This window comes from Drosophila grimshawi, unplaced genomic scaffold (assembly GCF_018153295.1).
Source record: "Drosophila grimshawi isolate 15287-2541.00 unplaced genomic scaffold, ASM1815329v1 contig_1006, whole genome shotgun sequence".
Taxonomy (NCBI): Eukaryota; Metazoa; Arthropoda; class Insecta; order Diptera; family Drosophilidae; genus Drosophila; species Drosophila grimshawi.
The window spans coordinates 1267501-1287464 of NW_025062489.1; the positions used below are offsets into that span (position 1 = coordinate 1267501).

A 19964-nucleotide genomic window follows, 5' to 3' on the forward strand; every position below is an offset into this window, starting at 1 on the left:
TCTAAAATGCTTTCGATTGTTTTTGTATGGAAGACGGGCATTTTTGTTCAGTGACTGCTTAAGCTCCCCTCGAATGCCGCGATGTGTGTGTGTGTGTGTGTATGTGATTGGGTGTAGGAATGGGTATCTATCAAATATCCGTTTCTTCAAAGCCAATTCAATGAGTGCTGAAAAGAAGATTTAAGTATTTATTGAAATTTCAAATTCTTATTTTTTATATTGCATTTATTGAGTAAAGTCTCATGGTAATTTTAACTATACAAAATGAAGGTAGTATTTTGTTAAATACAGCTTGACTTTGCAACAGAAGCAGGCTTTTTTGTAAGAGCAGCAAATGTGCATATAAATATATACGAGTATATACCTATATATATATTTTGAGTGCTATCTTGACATGTTGGAGATTCAGGTCGCAGATAATGCGAGGCTGCCACCTGTTGAAACATGGTCACATGAACACACCCACACACCCACACACAGGTACACCTACAATGTGTGAGTATGTGTGTTATCTTCCACATATCCAAGCTGAGCAGCAACGAGAAATTCTAATGAAGCTGAACAATTTCGGACAATTTTCAATTCTCATAAATTGGAAAGGCGTCTTCTGTACATGCATACATCTGTTTGTATATATATATATATATATATATACATTTATGTATGTACACAAATCGCTCACAAATCAGATCTTTTTGCAAGTATAATTTTCCAATATGTAAAATTAGTTCTGATTCAATTTCATTTTCTATTCGATTTTTTTTTTGATTTTGTCGTAAACAACCACGGTAAACATTTTTGTGAGATTTGGTGTGTTTGTGCTTCTTCTTATTATTCTTATTCTCTTTCTTATTTATATTCTGCTTCTTCTTCGTCTTCGTCTTTGGTGCTGAGAGTGTTCGTTCCTTCCTTTCGTGCGGCTGTTTCATTAATGATGACGCACACTGTGAGCTCATTGCGAGACATTTTCTGTCTCTGACCGGGGGGAGGGGGCTGGGCGCAACCAGACACAACAACACTGATGACGCACTGTTTACAAAAGTGAGGGGTATTTCTGCGATAATATTATTGGTAGATCGATATCTGCACCCTTCTCTGCTAATACTCCTAATTGGCAATTGGCAGTTGCCAATTTCCAATTGGCAGTTGCAGTGAAAGGGAAAGTCTGGAGAATCCAAAAGACATTGAAAATACGACTTCCGCATTAACTAAAAAAAAAAACACATACACAGGTGGGTGGGCAGGTGTGTGTGTATGCGTGTGTGTGGGTGTGTTGTATGTGTTGTCTACATCAAAGCAAATTGGCGCCAAGGCGTTTCGAGCACCTTGCTAAATTAGAATAAATTAACGCAATACACAACAAAAAAAATGTGTTCACAAGCCACTCTGATCGCATGCACTTGAAGAAAAAGTGCGTGTAAATCAAATAGAGATATAAAAAGAGATGCAAAAGCTAAGACAATTTAATGTTGCATTTTTATGCATGTGCTGTAGCATTGTTTCGCTCAGTGTATGCGCGATATATATATAAATATGTATATGCGAGTGTATGCCACTTATAGCTTTCAGCTTAGTTTGCGATTGATTTTCGTGTAGCAACAAAATTGATCAATATTAAAAAAGAAAAAGACACAAAACTAAACTAAAAATTAATAAGAGCAAAAATATTTGAGTGAGTTTGTGTGTGTGTGTGGGACGGGTGCCTATTGACTGACTGTTGCCATTTATGGTTAACAAATTGTTGCATAAATATGCCAATAAATAAATCGCACTCACACTCACAAACGATATCGGCACAGATGCCTTAAAAACTATTTAAAACGCGGCTCATCTTTTTAAATAGTCAATCGATAAACATATTCTCATCGAAATATGAGCTTGTATGTTTGCGTGAGTATGCATGTGTGTGTGTGTGTGTGTGTGTGTGTGTGTGTATGAGTGCACTGTCGACAGCTGCGAAGCTCCAGCAATGCAACAATAACAACAGCAACAGCTAAGAGGCAACTTTATGCGGGGCAGAGGGAAAATTGTAATTGTGGTTGCGACTTTTCTATTAAGAGTACACATTGCGTTTTGATTGCTCTCAATGTGCCGAACAATGAAATCATAAATTGAAAACAGCAGCAGCAGCGGAAGCACTTGCTGCCACATTCCCCATGGGGCAACTAGCTTACTGTTCCCACTGTGGTCAATTTACAGCAACTGAAATTGAGACAACGATCGCAGCATCGGCAAAGCGCGCCAGCGCACAATATGCGCGCGCGCGTGCTGCGCTAATGCAAACTAAACACATACACAAGTGCCTGTGTGTGTGTGTATGTGTGTGCTGTGTGAATGTGTGAACATAACAAGATGTTCATTTGTACGCATATTAATTTATTTAGGGCAGCCAACATTTGTAGTTGCTGTAAGCACATACACACTCCCAAGCATATATATATATATATATATATACATAAATATTTTTAAGTATGTGAGCATGTTTAGATGATTGTTTCTTATCCCTTGATTTTATTTCACGCATATTTCGCTTTTATCATGTTTATACTTTGGCATTTCTTCGTACGTAGCAACAAACACCTAACTCATAGACACACACACATACGTGTGTATAACACTGTCAACAATTTGCTCACAGACACAGACAAAAAAAAAGAAGTAAAAATCAAGAGCACAAAACAAAACTGCCGAAGCCTCATGACAAATGCAATTCAGTTGCTGATTTAATGCGAATTTTGACAATTGAACGATTCATAACACATACACACTTAATTGTAGATGTATATATATTTTTATTTAAATATATATATATATATAATGTATATATATGTAAAAATATGTAGTGCTTATTTACTTTAAACTGTTGCCTTATTCACTGTGGCTGTCGCCTCTCGCAGCGGCTTTCACTTGCTTGCCCGAGTGTTCTTTAAATACTAAAAAAATGATTGGGGGCCACAATCTACCTTGCGCCGATGGCGACGACGACGACGCTTTTGTTGTGCGCTACGTGCCTATCTTCTTCTTCTTCTGCTCTCCATATCGCCATCACTTCTCTTTGGCGCTCAATTCCAACATTCTCTCGCGTTGCTTGTTGTCGTGTGTGTGAGTGTGAGTGAGTAAGGTACATTCTCCCCAACACGTTATTGGTATGAATGCTTTTGTTGTAACATTTATTGCTTGCTTTTGCCTCGATTTTCATTAAAAATGCCTCCCTTTATCGCATATATAGATGTGTACATTAGTTCCGGCAGATCAACATTTTAAGCTCAGGTTTTTTTTCTTGCAATTAGTGCTGTGAAAAGGTAAATGGCAAATACTTTTCGCAGAAACATGATCGTTTTTTTTTGGCATTTTCGATACAAGAACAAATAAAATTCGAATTATAACATAGACCAACTGCTAATCGTAACAGATGTAAGCAACAGATGTTATCCTTATACTTTCTGCTAATAACATACTTGGTATTTTTACAATATTTTTCAGCATTATGGGCTGCCAACTTGTTGCAAAAAAATGCTGACAAATCGGAATTGTCCAACACTGGCACAAATACATATATATGCCTATACATATATATACGTAACTCATACAAATTAATTGAAGGAAAAATTGGAAAACTAAATGATATGTGCAAAGCAAATTTAATTGAACATATTGCGTTCGTGCTTTAATCGGAATGCATTGCGAGTGCAAATATGTAAAACGACGGAACGCGTGTGCAGTGCAGGGCGAAAAATAGCAAAGCAAACAATACCAGCAGGCAAGCAGCAGTAGCAAAAGCAGCGCAGCAGAAGCAGCAGAGTCAGAGGCCGATCTGACGTGAAAGAAAAACGACGCATGCAGAACAGAAAATGCCTCAGCCGTGTTGAATAATTAGCAAAAAGAGTTCCATTGCAAAAGTAAGCCGCAATAATGTAAGGAAAACACAACTTTCCATACTTTTATCATATTTTCTAAATGCATTTTGCGCTGGCAGGCGACACAAGTAAGTGTGTGTGTGTTTGTGTGAGTGCCTTTTGTGCGGGTGTGAAAGAGCACGCACCATAGCTGTCTGTCTATGTAACTGCTGTCGTCGGTGTACGTCTAAATATATATACATATATATATATATATATATATATATGTATGTATGTATATGTGTGTGTGTTTGTCTGTGCAATGTGCAAGCAAAACAATTTACAATTTTATAGAACGAAGACTATTCAAGTGTGGTAAACGTTATAGATTCTGTAAAAAAGAGAATTTGCTGTTTCAAATTGCAAGCAACATCGCAGTAAAAAAAAAACAGCAAGAACAACAAGCACAACAACAGCAGCAACAACAAAAACATTGGCTGTTAACAGCGACGTCGCAGTCGATGACGACGTCGACGCGTCGTGCGATTTGCTTTTTGTATTTGTTTGTCCGCACCCAAAAAAAAAAAAAATTAAAAAAATAGATCCAAGCAAATAAACAAAATTTTAATCAAATAGTTCATCGGAAAATTGAGACACATGCACCAAAGAACAAAAAGCCATCAAATTAAAATAAAAAGGATCGACAAACAAAGCTGCATTAAACGCTGCTTTTAAGCTTTAAACGGAAAAGCGAAGAGTGAAAGAGACAAAAAGACGGGTCGAATGCAAAACAACCGACACTGCACACACACACACATGCATACGCTTATTTAGACATACAGACATGTGTGTATGACCGAGACATGGCTGACTCTCTGTATATGTGTGTGTTTGTGTGTATATGAAAAAATAGGCGTGTTGCCGATTCGCTATTAAACAAAAAAAAGTCCAAACAAGTCAAACACATAGTTTAAACAATTAGCACGATTCTAAAAATCTTAACAAATCGTTTCATTCAAACGAATCGCATGAATTTTGCCGCAACAGTGGCAAGAAAAAAATGCAAACTGCTGCAACCCTTTTTTTTGTGTTTTTTTGTTGGCCTGCGTACGGCGCTGGGCAATAAATAAGTACCGCTTTTACTTCCATATCCATGTCTATTATGAATTAACCAAAGCCACACTGCTATATATATATATATGTTTGTGTGTGTGTATATATATATGACAGATATGCACGTGTGTTGCTCTCTCTCGGTCTGTTCACCTTGCACCTAATCTAGAACATATGTGTAATTTGAATTAGGAAGAATGTCGGATTATGTTATGTTATTATGTTAAGTGCGAAAACTCTTCGGCATTTCAATTAAAAAGTGCGTAGCTGGATGATACACCGTTATTTGCTCAAATCTGAGTGCCAAAAATGTAAAAATAAAAATAATATACTTTTGATAAGCGGCTTCTTGTCGCATAACAAACTAAATGAGATATGAGTGCGGATATGCGTGTGTGAGTGAGTGTGTGTGTTTGTGTGTGTATGAGTGAGTGCTTGCGTCTATACATGTGAAGCAGGCGCTAAATGAACGAAGAACGAGTGTGAATCATTTGATCGATTTGAATGCGGCAAAAGAACTCTGTGACTCCTTTTATCACGAAACACACATATATACGTACATTATAGGCATATATAGTTTTGTGCTCTCCCACACGCACACACATGCATATGCATATGTAACTTTCAATTAATTTCGTTTGCAGAAGAGTGCGCAGCAAGCAGAAGGAAGCAGAGATTACAATTAAAAACATCAACAACAACAAATCCAAAGCAAGAAAAGCACAGAAAAGAAAAAAGAAACGAGTTGTCAGCTCTACTCAGAGAGAGAGAGAGAGAGAGAGAGTTGTTGGTGTGCGTGTGTTTTGGCATAACATGAATAACAGAGATGCCTTCGGCACGTCCTGGTAGTCTCAAAGATCCGGAAATAGCCGATCTATTTAACAAGCATGATCCAGAAAAGATCTTTGAGGATTTGCGTGAAATTGGCCATGGGTCGTTCGGTGCCGTCTACTATGCACGCTGCAATCTCAACAAGGAGATTGTCGCAATCAAGAAGATGTCCTACACGGGCAAGCAGAGCCAAGACAAATGGCAGGACATACTCAAGGAGATACGGTAATTATATTTATCATATATTATTATTATTATTATTTTTATTGTTATTGTTTTTGTCATTCACTTATTCAATTATTCAATTCACTTGCAGCTTTCTATGTCAATTGAATAACCCGAACACAATTGAGTACAAGGGCTGCTATCTGCGAGAGTCGACGGCGTGGCTGGTGATGGAGTATTGCGTGGGGTCCGCCTCGGATATTATTGAGGTGCACAAGAAGCCGCTGCACGAGGATGAGATCGCTGCTATCTGTTTGGGCGTACTGAGCGGGTTGAGTTATCTGCACTCGCTGGGTCGCATCCATCGGGACATTAAGGCCGGCAATATACTGCTCACCGATATGGGCGTTGTGAAATTGGCCGATTTTGGTAGTGCAGCGATCAAGTGTCCGGCGAATAGCTTTGTGGGCACACCGTATTGGATGGCGCCCGAGGTCATCTTGGCCATGGACGAGGGCCAGTACGATGGCAAAGTGGATGTCTGGTCTCTGGGCATCACCTGCATTGAGCTCGCCGAGCGTAAGCCCCCATACTTCAATATGAATGCCATGTCCGCACTGTATCACATTGCCCAGAACGAGTCGCCCACGTTGCCAGTAAGTATCGATCGATCGATAATTAGCGATTGACCCTTTGATTTATTGAGATATACATAATGTGATAATTTATTGTTTGGCTTCTGTTTTTTTTTTTGCTTTGGCAGAAAAATGACTGGTCGGACACGTTTTGCAATTTCGTGGAGCTCTGCCTGAAAAAGATGCCCGCGGAGCGACCCTCATCGGCTAAACTGCTGCAGCACTCGTATGTGACGCGTCCGCGCTCCGAGACGGTGCTGCTGGAGCTGATCGCGCGCACAAAGTCGGCGGTGCGCGAACTGGACAACCTCAACTATCGCAAAATGAAGAAGATACTTATGGTCGACACATGCGAAACAGAAAGCGCCATTGGCGACACCGATGACCAGCAGGACGATCATGCCGGCGGCGATAGCAGCAAGAGCAATAGTATTACTTCCGAACACTCCATACACTCCGTGGGTGTCTCGGCGGCCAGTAGTCAGGTGAATTTGCAGATTGGAGATGACTTATTCACCTCAACATTTCTGATTCGTTTCTGATTCGCAGAGCTCCTCGTCGAATTCAATACCTGCGGCTGCGGCGCAGAATCACCACCATATCGGGGCGCATTATCATCAGCAGGTGGCCGCTGTTGCAGCCGCCATGCACCATCAGCTGGAGCTGCAGAAGCAGCATCTCAGCAATTGGTCAACTGGACCCCAGCAGCAGCAGCAACAGCAACAACAACTGCAGCAACAACAACAGCAGCAGAATTCATCATCCGGTGCTGGATGTGGCGCTGTATCGCGCAATTCGTCGCGTCATCGCAATCTGCCACCGTTGCCAAATATAATGCACTCCATGAATAACAATGTGACGCCCACGAATTCGGCATCGGTGGTGCCGGCGCCAGCGCCACCGCTATCGGTGTTGCCGCACCTGGGTGTCTCTCTGGGAGCAGGAGGCGGAGGCGGTGCTTCTGGTGGTGTTGGAGGTGGTGGTGGCAGCACCGGTGGCTCACCGGCTGGCGGTGATCATCGCATGCCCGGAATTCAGCCACGTTATCTAGCGACACCAGCCGCCCAGCAAGCTGTCTATGCGGCCACCTCGGCATCCTCGCAACAGGCCATCTCCAATGCGGTCAACGATCATGGACCCAACAATTTCGCCACCATCCGAACGACAAGCATTGTCACCAAGCAGCAGAAGGAGCATATGCAGGTGTGTGCAATACACATATACATACGCAATTACATGTATATAGATATCTATCTATCTATCTACATATATATATGCATACATGACACCAACAACAAAAACTCATTATGATGAGCGCGCGCGCGTGTGTGTATGCGTGTGTGTGTGTGTGTGTATAGTTGTAGTTGTAGTTGCACTAGTTGAAAAGGGTAGGGTTGCAGCGTGTCATTCACATTAAACGATCGGCTGAACTATCGAAGCCTTATCGATAAACGATGGCTTTTTATAACTCTCACCTCGCCTCTTAGTCATTTCACTCATGTCGCTGTGTGCTTTACTGTATGTGTGTGTGTGTGGTGGATTATTTCACCATGTTTGCGTCCTGTCAGCAATACTCCCCATTGTGTCATAGTTCTCCCCCAAACCCCCACCACTCACACAGTCACAGCTGTCATTTCCTGCCTGTCGCTCTCTCGTTCTCCAAATCGATCGTTTTCGTTCTAACTTTTGCTCTCTCTCTCTCTTTCTCCCTCTCTGTGTACAACATTTGTTTGTTGCTGTTGTTGTTTATTGTTTGTATTTCTACTCTCCAACAAATAACAAATAGGCGCGCTATAACTTCTGTTCCCAACTGTGCGGCGGCTGTTGCACTTGCTTCTGCTGCGGCAGAGGCAGCGAGCCGGATGCGGATGACTTCTTCGCTGGCCACGATGACGGCTTCTTCCACAAGGCTAAAAATAGTAGCAGTCCAAAGCAATGCCAAACTTTAAATCATTGTCCCTGTGTGATCTCTTAAAATAACTAAATACGAAAAGAAAAAAAAACAAAAACCAAAAAATAGTACATTACAAACATATGTATGTATACATATACGTGTTTGTATTTATTATTGTATGTGCGTGTCCTGTGCGTGGGGGTTGAGTCCATGACAATAAATATATATAGATATCAATAAATATATAATATACTTGATGCCACAGACGAAAGACTTATTTGCAAATTGAGTGCATCCAAAGTAAACAGTAAAATATCACACACACACACACACACACACAAATCCTCACTCGAGAAGTGAGCGCACCTGCCCAATCACAAGACACTCACTTTCTCACTCACACTCGCGCCCCTTTGCTCAAATAGTTTTCTATGCTGCTATTTTTCTTTCTTATTTGCTTGCTTTCTTTGCTACACTTCACTCCACTCTCAACTCTACTTTACTCCCACATTCCGCACCTGTCCTGCACTCGCCCTGTCACTCTCCCGCTCTCTCGCTCTATTTCTCTCTGTACCTCTGTCTCTCTTGGCTTGCTTGACATTTGTCATCTGACAGCAGCGGGAATGCAGAGCAGAAGCCGGCATTTTATCTTTATCTTTTGTTTTATGACGTTGGATTTTTTTCTTCCTTGTTTTCATTGTTAAAGTTTTTGTATTAGCTTTGAATATTTTATTTGTTTTTATTTCATTGTATTGCATCGTATGCATTTGCCTAGCAGCGCAGCCTGTTGTGAATAAGTATGATTTTTCGTTGCTTCAATTTTGCTCATTTTGAGGTTAAGAACGAATGGGAGCTTAACAGAATTGTTGTAAGTTATAATTATTGAGCTTGTTGTTAGTGCTGTTGTTGTTGCTCTTATTAATGTTTCTACTGTAGCACCTCATACACATACATAGCACAGACACGTAGCTAAAATGCGCTTTTGTTTTCCATGTACAATATTTGTGTGTTTTGCCTGCTAATTTGTGAAAATGCAGGAGGAGATGCACGAACAAATGTCCGGCTACAAGCGGATGCGACGGGAGCACCAGGCGACGCTGCTGAAGCTCGAGGAGAAGTGCAAAGTGGAAATGGAGACGCACAAGTCGGCGCTGGACAAGGAGTATGATAATCTGCTGCATAACTTTACCAGAGAACTGGAGCGCCTCGAGGTAAGACTTCAGACTGAAAACAAGAAGATTAAGACAGATACTCATTTTCCATATTGCAGGCCAAGCATCAGCAGGATGTGGAGCGGCGCTCGAAGCAGACAACAACGGCCGAGAAGAAACTACAGAAAGAGATTACGCTGAAGCAGGAGGGCGATCGTAAGGTGTTCGATTTGAATCGCAAAAAGGAATACAAAGCGAACAAGGAGCGCTGGAAACGCGAACTCTCAATGGATGAGTCAACGCCAAAGCGACAGCGTGATTTAACCTTGCAATCGCAAAAGGATAATCTGAAACAGCACGAGGCACAGGAGGAGCAACGCATGCTGCAGGCTCAGAAGCAATACATTGAGCTCGAGATGCGTAAATTCAAGCGAAGACGCATGACGCATCAGCACGATCTGGAGGATCATCTGTTGCGTGATGTGAGTTGCCCCCAAAAATTATCCAAAATAATTGTAACTAATTGAATTAAAAAACTCGATTTGGCGCCAATACAGGAGCTGAGCAAGAAGCAACAGCAGCTGGAACAGGCCCATGCCATGCTGTTAAAACACCACGAAAAGACACAGGAGCTGGAGTATCGCCAGCAGAAGAGCGTGCATCAATTGCGCGAGGAACAGGTGGGTGGCGGCGCCATCAACTGCTATATAATTTGTGCTTCACTCAGTTAATTAATCTCTCACCACCGTAGATAAACAAGCAGCACGACACGGAGTTCCACAATCAAGAAGACTACATGGATCGCATCAAGAAGGACCTGCAGCGCAAGCATGCCCTCGAGCTAAGACAACAGCCCAAGAGCCTGAAGGTAAAAGACGAACGATCGGTTTTGATTGAATGAATTTGAATTGTAATTGAAATTCGAATATTGGCACTTACAGCAAAAGGAGCTGCTGATACGCAAACAGTTTCGCGAGACATGCAAAACGCAAACAAAACAATATAAACGCTACAAGGCGCAAGTGCTGCAAACGACGCCCAAAGAGCAACAGAAGGAGGTCATCAAGCAGCTCAAGGAGGAGAAGCATCGCAAGCTCACGCTGCTGGGTGAACAGGTGAGTGTAAACCGACATAGATATAGATACACATATATCCATATCGATTTTGAATTTGATTTGCAGTATGAGCAAAGCATTGCAGACATGTTCCAAAGTCAAAGTTATAAACTGGACGAGAGTCAAGTGATCGAGTGCCAACGTACCAATGAGCAATTGGAATACGAACTGGATATGCTCAAAGCCTATCAGAACAAGAACAAGAAGCAGGCGCAGGAGCAGCGTGATCGGGAGCGTCGCGAGCTCGAGAGTCGCGTCAGCGTACGGCGTAATTTATTGGAGAATAAGGTTAATATTCAATTACAATTATTATTATTATTATTGTTGTTATAATATATATTATTTTATTATTTTGGTAATATCTTACAATATATCGTACATCTGCTTATTTAGATGGATGCCGAATTGCAGCAATTCAATTTGGAACGTGCCGAACGGTTGCGCATGAAACACGAGAAACATGCTAAAGAATTGGAAGCTTTTGATAATGAATCGATTGCCTTAGGTTTCAGGTATGAATCAACACAAACACCTATTCAGAGTTATACATATATAGAAATAAATATATATATATATATATATATATATATATATATATACATATGTATTTGTATATTACAGCACTTTATCACTGACGGAGGTATCACGCGAAACCTACCCAGATGAAGAGGGCAGTTTGTCTGGATCCATGATTAGTTTAGCGCATAGCAATAGTTCAACAAGTTTTCCGGCTGGTTCCCTATAGCATAGGCAACAACAACAACAACAGCAACACCAAGAGCAACAGCAACCATATAGTAATATGAACTATTATAATTTTAATGGAAATTTTAAAACAAACACTACAACACCAACAACAACAGCGGCAAACAGATCCCGACACAAGCAACTATAACAACAATTACAATTAATAATAAAATACAAAGGCATTCGTTGTTTTTGTAGCAGCATTCATAACTTAATAAACAATCAAATGAATTAACGAATGGCAAAACTTAAAAAAAAAAAAACACGCATAAACATTTTTTAATCGTTTCAATCAATAAAACATAAAGCTGCAATCATTTTGCATTAAAACGTACTCAATTCAAGCAAACGAGAACAACAACACCGACTAATAAATTAATTGAACGCTATTGAATACAAAAACAAGCAAGATGAAGAGCAACATAAACATAATACATAATACAACTATATAATGCAAACAAAAAACAAAAAAGGCAGCGTAAATACATAATTTGAATGTAAGCATAAAACAATATCACTAATAACGAAAACAAAACAAAAACAACAATAACAATAACAACCAACAACAACAAACAGAGAACCGCAAGCAACAACAAAATTATCGATATATATCGACAACAATGCATATACATGTGTATATGTATGCAAATGTTTAAGTTTTATTTTGAAATTTTGATATTATTACATAATAATTTAATTAATTCCTTTGTTATCGAAAGCGAATTGCAAAATTGTTTAAATGTGTAAATGCTCGCAATTCGATCAAGAAACGACAAACAAAGAAAAAAAAACCCTCGAGAAGAGACATCAGAGTATAAAAAGGACCTCTTTATAAAGACGTGGACAACTCCAGAGCCTGCGGAGAGGTGAACGAGGTGCAGTCTTCACATACACGAGCTCGTGTATCAGAAATATATATATATAGAGAGAGAGAGAGAAATCGAAGCTCACCACTGAGGATGACTTCCCACTGCTAAATCAGTCAATAAACTAAGCAAAAGAGAGAGAGAGACAGAGGGAGCGAGAGAGAGAGAGAGAGAGAAGAGAGAGCGAGAAGCAAGAAGCAAGCAACTCTCCTGCCATGCCCAGGAGAAACAATCAGCTAGCAGATTTCAACACACTTTTGATTGAGCAATTGCTTGGCGCCATTTTTGCATGTTGTTGAATTCGAAATTTTCAATTTTTTCGTTACGTTTTCCTTCGGACTTGCTTTATAAAACAAATATAAAAACACACAATATAAATAATAAAATAGTAAACAAAAACAAAACAAAAAGCAAAAGAAAAAAAACAACTAAAAGTAAGCCTATTATAGACTTAATTAATGCAAATTGCAAAATGCTTAGTCAAAAACAATAAAAATTGTATAGAAAATTAAATGCATATGAATGTTTAATTAATTACAATTTATGTTTATGTGAGAAGTTCTTTTTTTGTTGTATACATACAAATAAATATACACCCAACACACACACACACACCCATGATCACTGATCAAAAGCCCCAATCTTAAGATACGATCGTATAACATTTAACATTTGTAGAAATGCAATTTTTATTAAACAATGATAACAAAAAACAAAAAAAAAAAAAACAAAAAACAAGAAAAGCTGAAGAAAAACAACAAATACAAAACAAAAAACATTTTTCCGCTAGCAATTAATTAATAAAGACAAGAGCGAATGGGATACGTGCATAGATATGGAAAAGCAGAAAACAAAATATAATATTTTATGATATGCGATATGAGTATATGAGTATATGATAATGATCATGAATGTGTATTAGTATTATTCTAGTGCATTACTAGTTACTTTTGCATGGATTTAGTAAGGTAATAACAGCATAAAACCGAAATTAACAAATGCAAAGAAATAACTTTATAAACATATTTAGGCAGAGAAGGCATTCTAGAGAGAGAGAGAGAGAGAGAGAGAGAGATAGGAAGAGAGAGCGAGTGAGCGAGAGAGATAGATAACAATAGAGCAGCGCTTTGGGAAGTGGGAAACAGAGAACACAGAACATACATATGTAATATTTTTTATGTTTATAAAATTGTTTTTTTTTTATTATTATTATTAAATTGTATTTTTGAAGTGGAAAAACGAATAACAATTAAATTGATACACGTCAATAAAATAAAACATAAAAAAACAACAAAAAAATATATATATATACATATTTATGCATTTTTATTACACTACTGAAAATATGAAGAGAACTAAGCAACAAAATGAAAACGAATCTTTACAGACATCATTTTAGTTTGGTAAAATACAAAAAAAAAAAACCTATTGTCGCTTGGAAATTGGAACTTTCAGAAATTAGAGAAACTTTCTCTTGCTCGTCCACACTAGTAGAAATCTCTGAAATTGGACATGCAATTTGAATTATACAAATGTATATAGAAAACATTATTTTCAGTCATTTAATAAAAAGTTTACATATGCACCTCATCTGAAATCTTTACTTACGATGTTCATCCTCTGCAGGTTGACCATAAATTGAGACTACAGTTTGTTTATTGAACTCAATAATGCTGTATTAGGTTATTTATACACACAGACAGATGTACTATATAATTGATCCAAAACTGTAGACTATATATATCCTTTGTGATGTGGGAATAATGGGCAGCATTCCGCAACCACTTAAAATGAATTGTATGCATAACAATCCACTTTTGGTGTTTGCGGCATGTTGCATCGATTGTTGCCCCCTTACAAGATTTAAACTACACATAGCTCATTACATGTTATACGTGTATAGGACAAAGAGTGTTCTTTTATAGTTTCTAGTTGACTTGCAATCTGTGTATTGAGCTAGTTTTATATGTACACAGGTACAAAGTATATATATATATATATATATATATATATATATATATATATATATATATATATATATATATATATATATATATATATATATATATATATATATATATATATTGCCTACACACATAAGGAATTTCGAAAGCTTTTGCACTTACAAACTGTACATATATATACACATTTGAAATACCTGTGGGTATACATAAATATAATTATTTGCCGGCATATATAAATGTGTACATATATGCATACTTAACGGTTTACGAAACACACACACACACGTGTGTGTATTTGCTTCTTGTGCGTGTGTGTGTGTTTAAGTGGTACGGAAATGTAGAATTTGCACACTCTGAATTCGCATTGTTTTATATAGGAGTTTGTTGTATAAATATATATAATTCTTCATTTGCTTAATCTGGTTGCTGATACGATCTGTAGCCAGTGCTGCGCTTCTGCTCTATGCGGAACAGTAAGGGTCAGGGCTTCGGGAGAGAGGCGGCGTTGCGCCCGCGCTTCAGGCCACATGCCTTGCATAAATAGTGTGCCTCCCAGCGGCTTAGGCGATGGCTTCACAAGCTCAACAGGCTGTCGAGGAATGTATGCTTGTTGATCACCTTCGTCGTCGCAATTAAGAACTCCACATTGTTGTCCTCCTGGGCGGCGAGGAAGCGCAACGCTGCGATCTCGGCGAAAGTGCATCCGCCCACAAACATGACGAGCACAACGCGTCGTGCATGCATCAGCGATGCCTCGCTGGGCGTGGCACCGACCACTGGCCGCCCACCGATCCCAATCAACTGCACCTGAAAGTCCTCGAATGTTGGGCCGGGTAAATTATTGATTTGGCTCTTGAGCGTCTGCCAGCCGAGTGGCTTCAATGAGTGTTCGACGAGCCGTGCGGTCAGCGGTGCATAGAAGCTATGCACATAGCTAATGTCATGCGGATTGACCTCAACGATGTCATCGACCGTCAGATGTAGGGTCTGTGGAAGGAATGCAATCAATAATTACTTATTGTATAATTTGCACTCGTCACTCGTTACTCGCTACTCGCTAGTTTTCACTCGTTAGTCGTTGGATTCGTTGTTCGGTTCTTACCTTTCGGAGCACGGCGTAAGCACGCGACTCGGTCTGTGTGCGCAGAAGTCCAGCCTTCTCTAGATTGCTGATCCTTAAGAGCACCTCGACTCCGTAGACTTGGGCCAGTTCACGCTTGTAATAGTTGAGGACACGCTCCTTTAGGCCAGAGCCGGCCGCACACTGCAAACAAATGAGACGCAGCACATTTCGCAGCTCGGCCCGGCATGCAATCTGGTCCTCAATGTAGGCGCTCGCTCTGTCAATGTCGGCACAGATCATGAACTCCTGCTCGGCAGCCAGGTCATCGTTGAACGAGTGAACGTTCAGGTGTTCATCAATTAGACTGGCAATAGCCGTATGCTCGGACGTTGCCTTCTTCTGCTCCATTAGCTGCGGCAGGCGATCCACAAAGCTCTTTATCTCTTGCACCGACTGCCCCTGCCGATTCACATTCATCTGTAACTGGATGTCCTTCACTTTGAGCGCCAACAGCATTCGCACCTCATTGAAGTTCTTGTTGCGCAGCTCGGCGTACAGCTGCTCGCCGGAATGCAGCATGATCGTCTTGCGATCTGTGTCGCCCAGCAGGCTCCGCTCCGAATCGACACCATTACCTGCTGCATCTCTGGTGCAGTCGCCACCGCTGGCAAAATACGATGGAAAATGCTCCGCTGGGAGGGTCAATTGATTTTGGCGAATGCCAAAGAACTCATCGATGAGGCCCTCGTAGGTGAGCTGAGTGGCCAGCGGTGTCAGCAGATCGATGCCTCGATCCAGCAAGATGAGCTGATCGATGGCGCCCTTGTCGCCATTGTACAGCGCCTTCTCATCGATGGCCAAGTGCTTGGCATGATCCCAAACCAGTTGGGCCTGCACACCTTTACCATAGATCTTGGGTATGCGTCCGTAGAGTCGTTGCAACTGCACCAGCCCAATGGCTGCTTGGTAAAGCGATGTGGTGTCGCCATCGACGCATACATCGCGATACCCACTCGCTGTCTCCATGCTGACAAGGTCGGAATCTAGCGGCAGAAAGTTCCAGGCAAGCTCCTCGATGCACCCAAATGCACCGATCACCTCCTTGTTCTCCAGCTTCTTGATGCACATGCATGAGCGGCGCGGCACGAAGAAGATGTGAAAGAGGCGACCCGCCTGTGTGTTTGCCTTCACATGGTTCGCCAGGTGATCCATCAGCGATGGCTGTGGCCGAATTATGTAGATTATGTTTTGCGACTCCTTGGGAAAGTGCTGTTCCGGCTTCAGGGATAGCAGCTTAATGCCCCGTTCTGCGAATATTTTCGGTTTCGCTATCAACCCCAACGGACCGATCATGCTGTCATCTAGCACAATCAGCTTGGTGCCCTCGATGGACTCAAGCAACTGCACCAGATCTCGACAGGACTTCTCCTGCAGCAGCTGCAAATTGACGCGATGACTACGCAAATATGGAAACATGACTAATCCTGGTCCGGCTCTCTTGCTGTTGTCTTTGTTTGGTTTTAGACTTGTAGTCAATCTAGCGACCGTGCAACCGCTGATGGCGTTGTCAGATCTTCAAACTCCTTTCGTCTTCTAATAGCTAGCTAACTGTAGGTGGTAGTCGCAACGCCCACAAGCCGCATTGCAGTTCGACAAAACAGCTGTTCTGAACTGCGCAGTGAACAGTGGTTACACACCATAACTAAATCAAAGCTGTTAAGCATACAAATGAATTTAAGAAAAATAAAAACATTACATCAAGTCATTTATGCTAAGTAGAAGCTATAAAATCATATACTGAATTAGCCATTTTCACATGGTTTAATTGTGATATTTTTGTGTCTCGGTTGGTATGTTCAAATTGAAGCCATATGAAAAGTGTGTACACACTTGCAAAAAGCAATCGATAAAGTGTCAAAAGCTTAAATTGCAATCACAATCAAAAAATTGATGAGCTAAACCACTTGGTATGTATATGTTAACTATCATTTTAAATATTCATGTTCCTCGGAAAACGATTAAAAACAAAAACAAGAAAGAACAGTTATGTTTGGCATGCCGATGGTGGCATGCTCTTGTAGAAAAGAGTTATTCGTTTTGTAAAAATTTTCGTATTAAAATAATTTTAATTAGATATTTTGTGATTCTCTACTAGCTATATATTGGGTTAGAGAGGTTGACAAGTACGCCTAAACCTATCACGATCCGTCTAATCAAAACTGAACTAACATTAAATTAGTACTAAGTTGATAGTTTACTTTTTAATGTACCGTAACATTTCGTAAGCGCATAAAAATCATTTTCAAACTAGGTCTTAAAATTCGATAAATTGTGCAAGCAACTTAATTTATCGATAGTTGATAGTTTTGACAGTCACAGGTACGTAAATTTGTTGATCATCTCTACGAAATATACAACGACAATATAGTAGCAATATTTAAGCGTGTGATAGAATTGGTTCTGTTGTTTGCGACTCTGGCAATTAGTCGGAGCAGAGAGTGAGCCAATCAAATACTTTTTCACTTGCCACACAAATGGCATCCAAGGGTAATCATAATTTCCAACAGAACCGGGCAATGCAACAGCCGCAACGCTCAAATTTACGTGCCGCAATCGCACCGTACCGAAAGCCATTCCGGCCCCGGGTACAGGCGCAGGCAGCGAATCAAATGATGTATTCATCCAGCCAGATGCCCAGCGATCCGCTCTACATAGACTTCAATAACCCGACGCCAGCACCACCGACCAAATCCGCGACGGCAACCGGCAACTCTGGCTCTGCATCGGGCCAGGCAGATGGGGGCAAAAAGAAGCCGCTTAAAGGTAAGCAGGTCAAAGGCAACAAAAACCACCAGCAACATCAGCACCAGCAGCAGCATCCGCACAACATGCAGTATCCGCCACAGATGCAGATGCAAATGCATGGCAACAATGGCTGGATACCGCGGTTCCATCCGCCTAATAGCAAACGCTTTGATGAACCGATGCCGCTGCCGAACCGGGGCCGAATGGGAGGTGGAGGTGGAGGGGGACCATCGATGCGCGGTAACGGTCGTCACATGATGGGTCCCATGGGTCCAGGACCCTGCCCGATGGGTCCACGTGGGGTCCTGGGTCCAAATGGTGGCGGCCCAATGCCGCCATATCCACCAATGCGTTTCCCAGCACCAATGCCGCCCATGCGCTGCCCAATGCCACCAATGGGTGGCCCACCGCCTCCGCCATTTATGCGTCGCAACGGACGTGGCGGTCTCAATCATCCGCCACTGCCGCCGCCGCCGCTGATGGGACCACACAGAATGGGACCACGTATGCCACCACGGAGCATGCCACCCGGCTGTCCCGGCCCCGGACCCTACAGCATGGGCCACATGAACGGCAATATGAACGGCGGCAAAATCAAGAAGCCAAATCCCAAGCTGATCAAACAGGCGGTCAAAGGCAAGAGCACGATCAAAACGCTTAAGAATTTGGTGAATCAGTATCCCATTGACAAGCCCTGGGTCAATGATGAAATACGCGCCGTTCACGACGCCAAGCTCGACATTGAGAATCGCCTAAAAGGCAACAAGGATGACGACCTCTTTGCCCAGTACAGAGTGCAGCGGGACAAATTCGTTTCCATGTATGAGGCGGCGCGCGAGACGTATCTAAAACAGGAGGCCGCCACGGTGATGGCCAAGGTAACGTTCAATAAATTGTCCAGCAAATATTATAAATATATATATTTTATCAATCACTCTCCCGACGGACACAAGAGAAACAAAGTTCAAATTCCATTCAAAATGCATCTCAAATCTCTTCATTATAGCCAAACAGCGATCACGCACAGACAAAACATTACGCCCACACATATACACGCACACACATACATCAGGCACAACAGATTTGCTTAGGCTTTAGTTTTGAGTTCCAAGCTCTTGTAATTGAGTTAAGGAAGTGCTTTATTAGTTAGTTTGTAGCAGTTATGATATATTTGTTTTTTTGTTGTTTTTTTTTTTTGTTGTTTTTTTGTTTCTAATATATCGTTGGCATACATCAATACATTATTCTTTTGCAGGATGCCAAAGACAAAGACAATGAGAAAAATGCAAATTCAAATCCGAACGCTGCCGCTAAGGTCGGAAACACAAATGATGCAACTATTCCACAAGTCCAAGCAAAAACCAAAATCAAACCGAATTAAGTGCAAATAAAATGCAGACAGAGCAACAGCCACAGCCGGCGATTTAACAAACAAACAAAAAAAAAAAAACAAGAAAAAAAAACAAAAACAAAACGGCTAACAATTAAAAGAGAAACTCTTTTTTTCAATTTAAATTTAGATTAATTTATTTTTGTTCGCCTGGAATATTTATGAATTCAACTCCCCTCCAAACGAAACATAGAAACAATGAAACAAGCAAGCTTAAACACAAAAATAACACTAGGAAATATGAAATTTAGGAATTATTATACAATTTTTGGTTGTGCAAACAATCAACAAAGCAAATAATAATAATAATAATAATAATAACGATATAAAGAAACAAGCAACAAGACTTCTTCTCGATGAGCAAATGCAGCCAAAAAAAGAAAACAACC

At 40.8% G+C, this 19964-nt stretch overlaps 4 protein-coding genes across 10 annotated transcripts in view; 2 read left to right on the forward strand and 2 right to left on the reverse strand.

Annotated features, from left to right (window-relative positions):
- Positions 1 to 2930, reverse strand: part of LOC6565360 (vinculin) — a 10090-nt gene extending 7160 nt beyond the window's left edge. The window contains exons 1-2 of one of the 2 annotated variants that reach the window (XM_032737887.2): positions 2855 to 2930; positions 1 to 167 (exon numbers count right to left, since the gene is read on the reverse strand). The exon at positions 1 to 167 is cut by the window's left edge and continues 16 nt beyond it. In XM_032737887.2, coding sequence (XP_032593778.1) covers positions 1 to 41 — 41 coding nt within the window. In that variant the 5' untranslated portion in view covers positions 42 to 167; positions 2855 to 2930. Of the gene's footprint in view, positions 168 to 2854 lie in introns of those variants that run through there. The other variant, XM_032737888.2, reaches the window with a different exon arrangement.
- Positions 2931 to 3559: 629 nt separating this feature from the next.
- LOC6565361 (serine/threonine-protein kinase Tao) lies at positions 3560 to 13088 on the forward strand. Of its 5 annotated transcripts, none has more exons than XM_032737880.2 (13): positions 3560 to 3985; positions 5594 to 6005; positions 6097 to 6601; positions 6709 to 7065; positions 7130 to 7783; positions 9512 to 9685; positions 9745 to 10107; positions 10183 to 10305; positions 10377 to 10493; positions 10567 to 10740; positions 10807 to 11028; positions 11134 to 11252; positions 11362 to 13064. In XM_032737880.2, exons 2-13 carry the CDS (start codon positions 5776 to 5778, stop codon positions 11483 to 11485), a joined length of 3162 nt encoding a protein of 1053 aa, XP_032593771.1. In that variant the 5' UTR covers positions 3560 to 3985; positions 5594 to 5775; the 3' UTR covers positions 11486 to 13064. The 5 variants fall into 5 exon arrangements, with proteins under 5 accessions (XP_032593771.1, XP_032593772.1, XP_001991006.1 ...); XM_001990970.3 differs by having other exon boundaries at positions 3635 to 3899; positions 11362 to 13088; XM_032737879.2 differs by having other exon boundaries at positions 3635 to 3914.
- A 1583-nt stretch (positions 13089 to 14671) lies between these two features.
- On the reverse strand, positions 14672 to 17016 carry LOC6564496 (vacuolar protein sorting-associated protein 33A). The gene is made up of 2 exons (XM_001990971.2): positions 15420 to 17016; positions 14672 to 15304 (listed from the first exon to the last, which is right to left on the reverse strand). Exons 1-2 carry the CDS (start codon positions 16854 to 16856, stop codon positions 14891 to 14893), a joined length of 1851 nt encoding a protein of 616 aa, XP_001991007.1. The 5' UTR covers positions 16857 to 17016; the 3' UTR covers positions 14672 to 14890.
- Positions 17017 to 17778: 762 nt separating this feature from the next.
- On the forward strand, positions 17779 to 19648 carry LOC6565237 (DNA-binding protein K10). Of its 2 annotated transcripts, none has more exons than XM_001990972.2 (2): positions 17779 to 19063; positions 19441 to 19648. In XM_001990972.2, the coding sequence occupies exons 1-2, from the start codon at positions 17915 to 17917 to the stop codon at positions 19564 to 19566; spliced, it is 1275 nt and encodes a 424-aa protein (XP_001991008.1). In that variant the 5' UTR covers positions 17779 to 17914; the 3' UTR covers positions 19567 to 19648. The 2 variants fall into 2 exon arrangements, with proteins under 2 accessions (XP_001991008.1, XP_032594414.1); XM_032738523.1 differs by lacking the exon at positions 19441 to 19648 and adding an exon at positions 19192 to 19339 and having other exon boundaries at positions 17828 to 19063.
- Positions 19649 to 19964: the final 316 nt, after the last annotated feature.